General features: G+C 38.5%; 1 protein-coding gene across 1 annotated transcript; it reads right to left on the reverse strand.

Moving 5' to 3' along the window:
- Positions 1 to 5,715: 5,715 nt before the first annotated feature.
- LOC131028363 (peptide chain release factor PrfB1, chloroplastic) lies at positions 5,716 to 6,183 on the reverse strand. Its single transcript, XM_057958629.2, has one exon. It carries the CDS (start codon positions 6,181 to 6,183, stop codon positions 5,716 to 5,718), a length of 468 nt encoding a protein of 155 aa, XP_057814612.2.
- Positions 6,184 to 7,544: the final 1,361 nt, after the last annotated feature.

A 7,544-nucleotide genomic window follows, 5' to 3' on the forward strand; every position in this document is an offset into this window, starting at 1 on the left:
GAGCTCACTCACATTTATGCATAGAATTGAATCCACTTTAAATTTCTTCATTAAAATCAACAGGGCAAAAGATGTATTCGCTCAAAGTAGGCTACTCAATAAAATCTGCATTTGTGCCTAAAATACACTTCCAGCTCACCCCTCAAAGCGGGTACCTCATAAGCTTATCCCAATTGAATTCTGAAAGTTGCACATCACTGAATAGGCCAAATGAAAGGTGTGAGGCATGAATCCCAAGCCTTACCCTCTCAAAATCAACTGGCTCCATTTTACCCCCTTACTAACTAGGCCATTCAAACTGACTTATTTAGGTACTTTTCTGACATGCAGGGCAAAATTTTGAAATGGGCGTCTAAACTTAATTCAATTTTAATCAGTCCCAACAGTGGCTCTGACTGGGGATGGTTGATTGTGAGATCAACACAAGAATCCAGATATCTTTGGTTAAGCAGACCACCCAAAAACGGATCATTCTTCTCTCAATTCTTCTCTTCTCAAAACATGGCTTCCTTATTCTACCCAAACAGTAGGGCACTTTATTGAAAACCACACAACTGAAGCAAAGCGACTGTACAAGAGATACAAACATGCTTAAAACTGAATACAAGCTGCTCAATCAATGTTAGCATTTACCTCTGTCAAAAATATGATTTTCATCGCTTGATACCATGATCCAAACAAAGGCACCTTCTAGTAACAACTGAGCATAACTCTTAAAATCCACCTCTCTTGTCTCATTACTGAAACACCTAGTGTGCTTACCCCTTATCTGATTCTAAACTTTGTAATCACACACTACTTCAACTCAAGTGAAACCATGAGGCAACTCACCATAAAGGTTTTCCCTCAAGCTGCAATACACTCCACTATCCCGATCAATTCTACCATTTGCAAGGACATGATCATGCTGAACTTTAAAAGTAAAACATTCATTTTCAACATTGTAAAACTCATCAGCACATACCTTATTATCATTTAAATCAATAGAATGAGGGATACTACAAACCAATTGATGCAAACAAGGAACATGAATATTACAATCCGGATGTGATACTCCACTATGCTGATCACACCTCACACTATCCTTGCTTATCCAATTGAAAACCTTCGCATTCTCAACATCCCATTCATGAAAAAGAATGCATACCTCTGGCTGAAGCAAATCCTCAGCTAAATCTTCTTCATCCAGACTTATGTCTACCTGAAACACTTCCATTTGTGGTCTGAAAAAGTCATAACATAACCCATGCCTCTTGTCTTCATCATGAAGTAAATTCTTACAACCCATGCTACTGCTATTCGGAACTACATCGGCATTACAAATTTGTTCCGCACCAGGGGAAACTTCATCATTCTCATCGATGAAATCAGCACCATGGATATTTGTATCAAAAGCAAAGAACTCCAAATCCGTTTCAAGCGTTTTATCAACATTCTCATCCTTATCATGGTACTTAAAATTCTGAAAGCATTCAAGTGTGGGTTCATTTAAATCTGAAAATAGAACATTACCAGCACTGTCACATACATTCTTATCTTCAAAAACACTTTCGTTTTCAGATTCATAACTAAGGTACATAATTTGATTTTCTATTACATCATCTTCACAAGATGAATAATAAGAATTCTTATAACTACTTTCAGCTGAATAACTGGCATTCATTTGCTGATCAAAAGAAAGTGAAACACTTGTGCCAAGATCGTTCTCATCCTGAAATTGATCTTCATTATTCACTTGCATACCTTCAGGGTGCTGGGAATAAAACTCATTATCTTCATAATCAGCAACACCACCCCACTCTGAAACACATTCATCACTGGGTATACTTGCACTGAACACATTATCAACATTATTCACAATTTCATTTTCAGATTTATCAGACTTAACAAAAATCTGATTTTCATCATATTTCACAACTTCACTTACGTAATCAACAACATTTGGTAATCCTTCGGTATTTGGTATTTGAACATCAAATACATCAGCAACATTTAAAGATAGATGGTCATCATTACCATAATTTTCATTATTGTTAACCTTAGGAGATGCATGATTAACTTGATAATTTGCAGTCACATAGTCAGCATAACCGGCATACAAATCAAATGGTACATATCCCTTGTATATATCAATCTTCGCATCAACATTATCACAACATTGCACACTAATCATTCCATCATCACTGTGAGAAGAGACCGACATTAACAGTGGAGGATCTTGACTCTCATTCAAATTTGAAGCACATGTATCAACAGGACCATTCGGAACTATGGAGCTGGATGTACCTGAACAAGGAATGATTGGTTGAGCTTCACATGGTATTTCACCATTGAAGGCATTTTGATAAGAGACTACAGCAGACACAGATCTCTTGGCTATCCCGAATTTCAAATTATTTTCAATGTCCCTAGCTGTGTTAAAAGCTTCATACAAAGTCTTAGGTTCTTTGATCCTCAATAGGAAACCCATCTTCTTATCAAAAGAACTCATATAAATATCCAGACATACCATATCATCAAACTTATACTTTCTAGAAAGTTTAGCCAATGCTTGTGAAAATCTGATGTTGAATGTTGGTACCAATTCATCTTTCCTGATTTGTATATAGGTGAATTCTTTCAACGAGTCGGAATCACTCACCTTCTCATCGAATTGATCCATGAAATCTGAAACCAATTCTTCCCATGAGGTAATAGAATTCATTGGCAGAAAAGAGAACCAATCTCTTGCATCTTCTTTCAATGACTGAATAAACAATTTCATGCATACATCTTCTTGGCAAATTTCAAACTCTCCTATCAAATCTAAAAATCTTTTAACATGTTGACATGCTGATTCTGATTTCTTCCCACTGAAAATTGGTAAATACTTTCTAATTTCTGTGGGTATGGGATTTGGGTAACCCGGAATATCTCTGAAATTTAGAGCAGCATAATGGTTCATGATGAAACTTCTCCTATTATGTGTTTGTGACACTTCACCAGGCACGGCTCTATGTGGAAATACACAAGGTTGAAAAACTTCACTATTCATTTTTCTTACTCCCACAAATGATTATACAACCTTGGATAAAAGAATGAAACACTTCAAGCACACATCCTTATACTGAAACTGTTCATAACATTGCTTGACACAGAACTTTTCCAAATTTGCATACTATAACAGAAGTTTCAGTAGAATAGATATGCAAACTAATTCGAAATCCTTTCTTTCCCTCTAGACTAGTGCTGTTCACTAAAATGGGAAAATGACATTATACATTCAAACTTTCAGAAGAGATGTCTTGCATTTAAATCCTCTGAAAATACCTGGATATTTGCAGCTATAAAATTTATAGATCAGAAAATTCACTTCACCTTTGGCACGATCTTTTATCACAGAGTCGCCACCTCTTGCACAGAGGCTATTTTGAACAGCAGAACACCATTCAACACATATTCAAATTCTTTGTTTCTCTTTCAAGCTCGCTGCAATAAACACTCTTCCAGGCTATTTAACACTGGTATGAACCACAGAGTCGCCACCCAATAAGGAATTGGGAAAAAATTTCACACACAGCTGAGAGAATTTCTTACAACTTTCAACCATGCATTCAATGTTACTCCTTCATGAACTATGACATGATACACATATCATTATGCAGATCCAAAATAAGGAGCATTTTATTCACCATGAAACCAACTTACACTCTATGCATACACCATGGACAGACTGGCTGGATATGAAATTGATAGGACTAGGAACACATTCAACCTCTAACCATATCAATCAAGCATTTATATCCATTTATTCCCCAGCAGAGTCGCCATTTTTGTTGTGGTGACTCGGATGGGATAATCTCAACCTTATATGAATTAAATCTTTCTTAACCAGAGGCTCTTGATAGTTCATTTACTCCCCAGCAGAGTCGCCATTTTTGTTGTTCACCAAAAGTGATAACCCAAGAACACCTGCAAATCTTTCTATGAAATGGCCAATTTCAGTCTACAAAACACATCAGGGCTTGGACAACATAACGTAGGACCCTAATTGATCCTCCTGCACTTCAAGTTCTGCTAGACCTAGGGGGGGACACCCTTTTGATGTACTAAATACAACAATTATAGACACATAACTGCATCAACATTAAGCAGATAGATCATTTCACAAGCTCAACAGGTTAGGAAACATTACAGATTGGCTAGATCTGTACAAACAATAGGATGAAACAGAGCTTGGAAAGAATGGAACACACACCCCTAAACATAAAGGGAAATAGATTTGTCTTTTAAAATGTTGATCTGAAACCATCCCTAAATCTGTCAAAGACCAGTGCCTTGTTCATTGGGCAACAGAGTCACAGACAGAACTACAAATATGAATCATAGATGCAAGCTTATTTTCCTTAAACAAAATATTCATGCACAAATACCTTATATTAATGCACTATTTGATTCATTCACAAATTTATCAGATCTGGATACACATTTCATCATTCATGACTGACTATAGAATTTAAAACCTTCCTTGAAGGATACCTACAAACAGTCACACAACCTCCTTGAGATGACAAATTCTATCCTCCTTGAGGATTGAATTCATAATAATGAAAAAACATATCACAGAGACAATATCATGGGAAATTTACTCATGCCTGACACAAGTAAGACCTGCAACTAGAAAACAATCTGTCATCCTGCAATGTAGCCTCTATACCCTGAGTAGATCCATAGAACTTTACAAGTTTGGGTCAAGAATTTCAGAAAATGGAAGCCATGAAAACTGGAGCACTTCCTCACAGAGTTCTGGAACCCTTACAACTGAGAAGAATGGGGAATAAAAAGAGGAGGGAAGAAAAACAAATCCACAACTGAAAATTGCCAAGTGTCTCTCCTCTCTAACTGAATTTTGTTCCCGTGGAAACTGCTTCTAAAATATCCCACATTTGTCCAAATTAACTTCATAATCGGATTTCTCACTCCGAGAGCTTTCCGAAAATATATAACACTTTATACCTTGGCCAAGAATTGAGTCCTGGGTGAATTAATTCCCCAATATGCTCAAACATTTAAATTTTTCATTTATTAATATAGTCTAAACTATATAATAAACAATTTTAAATTTAAATTTTTGCCTCCATTTGTGCTCTGACGCCTTGCCACATGGTGGCCTCTGATTGGTCGATGGGGTTGACTAGACGCCACCTGGGATGACACCTCATCATCGCCACGTCATCTACTTCGTCACTGCCACTTGTGCGCCAACTGTGTGCCACCTCACCAGGACCCACCTGTTAGAGCACTGACTGTACCCGCCACCTATGTGCCACGTGGATGGCTCTCGTTCACTCTCGCTATTTCGTGGGGTTTAAACTTCGTGCATCTTGCTTCGCAAAATAGCGTGAGCCATTGATCTCTCTCGAACATGCTCGCTCATTAACCCGACTTTCGTCTGCGAAATTTCGCTTCTTTGCCTCGGGAAGCGTGCCTGCATGGGGTCCACTTTGTCTTCGTCCAGTCAACTCCTCCATCGTCTCGAGAAACATGCTCACGTGTGGGCCCGCCTTGGGCGCCCATGGGCACCTTGTGTCAAAAGCCTTTAAGGCTTAGACACTATAATACTATGCGTTTTTGTATATAAACACTAAAAACGTCCTTCTCCCAACGCATGTGGGACAAAGCGATTAAGCCTGGGACATCATTTTTTGCTTTCTCTGAGTGCTTTCATGGTGATTTTCAGATTGTTTGTTGCTCCATAGCTACAGCAAGAAGCTTGGCCTTCAAACGATAAATAGCCTTAATCTTGTTTGCAATTGGACTTCTTTCTCCTGTGCAGCAAATAGAGGTACCAGTTGGAATATGAATGATATGAACTGCCATTTCAAGTTTGTTAAGACTTCGGCCGCTGCTTCCACTCAAACTTGTGTAATGTATCTCAAGATCTTCATCAGGCAATTTAAAGTCCACAAAATTTTTGATAAAAAGAGGCACTACATCTACACCTGCAATGCAAGTCTGTTCAAGAATCTCTTCATTAGAAGAAGATTTCCTGACAATCTGATGAGTCCCCTTCTCTCCAGACAATAAGCCATATGCAAAGCGCCATTCAAATTCTATAGTTGACTTGATGCCTACCTTAGCCGCAGAATATTTTTCAACAACTCTTGTTTTATAACCTTGTTTTTTAGCCCATTGCAAGTACATTCTCAAAAGAATGTCAGCCCACTCCTGTGCTGAGCATCATTGCCTGCATCTCCAGCAGTAATAGTAAGACAAGCACCTTCCTTATCATATGGTCCTGCAAGGTGCTTAGATAGCTCATAACGAACCAAAGACGTATTTAAGTCTCCAACAATATTAAAGGCCTCATCAAGGAACCATGAATTTAGTGCTTCTGTCTTTGCTAGTTGTATTAACAGTTTAGCGTCCTTAGCCTTAGATTGTATGTCACTAAGTAGTTTCACATTTTCTGCAGTATCGGTTAAGGCAACAAATGTTTCATGAGCCATATTGAGATCCTCCCAGATATTACTTTCAGCAGCCCGATGCTTCAGATCAGTCATAATTGCTTTTTCTTGTTCCAACCAAATAGTTTTCATTGTTTCCGCATGCCTTCCAACCTCTTCCATATTCTTCTTTAAGGTATAAAAACCTTAAGTTTCAATGCCTTCTCCAACAACATATAAAGGGTCCACGCAAGGAAGGAGAATGGTGCTTTTTATTTGCCATGCTGACATCCTTTGAATACCTCCCAGCATACCACGCAGCCTTGTTGGAGGATACCATCCTTCCAATTCATGCAGAGGGGAGGAGATAATAGTGTTAAAAGATAATTGCATTAGCTTGGGAACTTCATACACCATGTAGGAGACTTGGAAATCGCTGATTGCATTTTGCTGAGTGCTTGATGGTTTCTAATGCTGCTCCTAAACTCCACACAGCTCACCACTTAACTCCACGCAGAGGAAATATTCAAGGCTTGGCTATACTCCTTAGCCACATAGAGGATGCATTTTGCATTGTCTTCTCCCACGATACTCCATGCAAGGGAAATATTCAACATCGAGCACCTTGTTGAGTTTTAAAATCTTTAGTCTTCCACCATCTACGTTGACATCATCGGCATACTTTCCAGGAGACCACGCAGCCTTGTTAGAGGAATATGGGGGCATGTGAGGAAGAGGAAATTCGATGCAAATTTGCCATTTGAATTCAGCTGAGTGTTGTTTGCTACTCTCAACGCCCAATCAACACTCTTCTTTGCTCTATGATACTCATTATTACTTTAGCTTAAAACATTAAGCTTTAATCTGCCTCCCCCTTTTCTTTACCACGTAAGATGCTAAAATCTTTTGCAAACCACTTTAGCCACCATGCTGCCTTGGAGGTCTATTTTTTTGCACGCGAGGAGAAGGAGATAACCAGAATTTGCTTGTTTCAAAAGCTCTTGTAACTTCAAGACATTTGCCAGCCTATACTTTATTTAGTCTTCAACTTAACATCCTTCCTCATCCACGATGCTTGGGGCTTTATTTGGCATTTGATTTGGGGGCTTCCTGGAATCT

This window comes from Cryptomeria japonica, chromosome 7, assembly GCF_030272615.1.
Source record: "Cryptomeria japonica chromosome 7, Sugi_1.0, whole genome shotgun sequence".
Taxonomy (NCBI): Eukaryota; Viridiplantae; Streptophyta; class Pinopsida; order Cupressales; family Cupressaceae; genus Cryptomeria; species Cryptomeria japonica.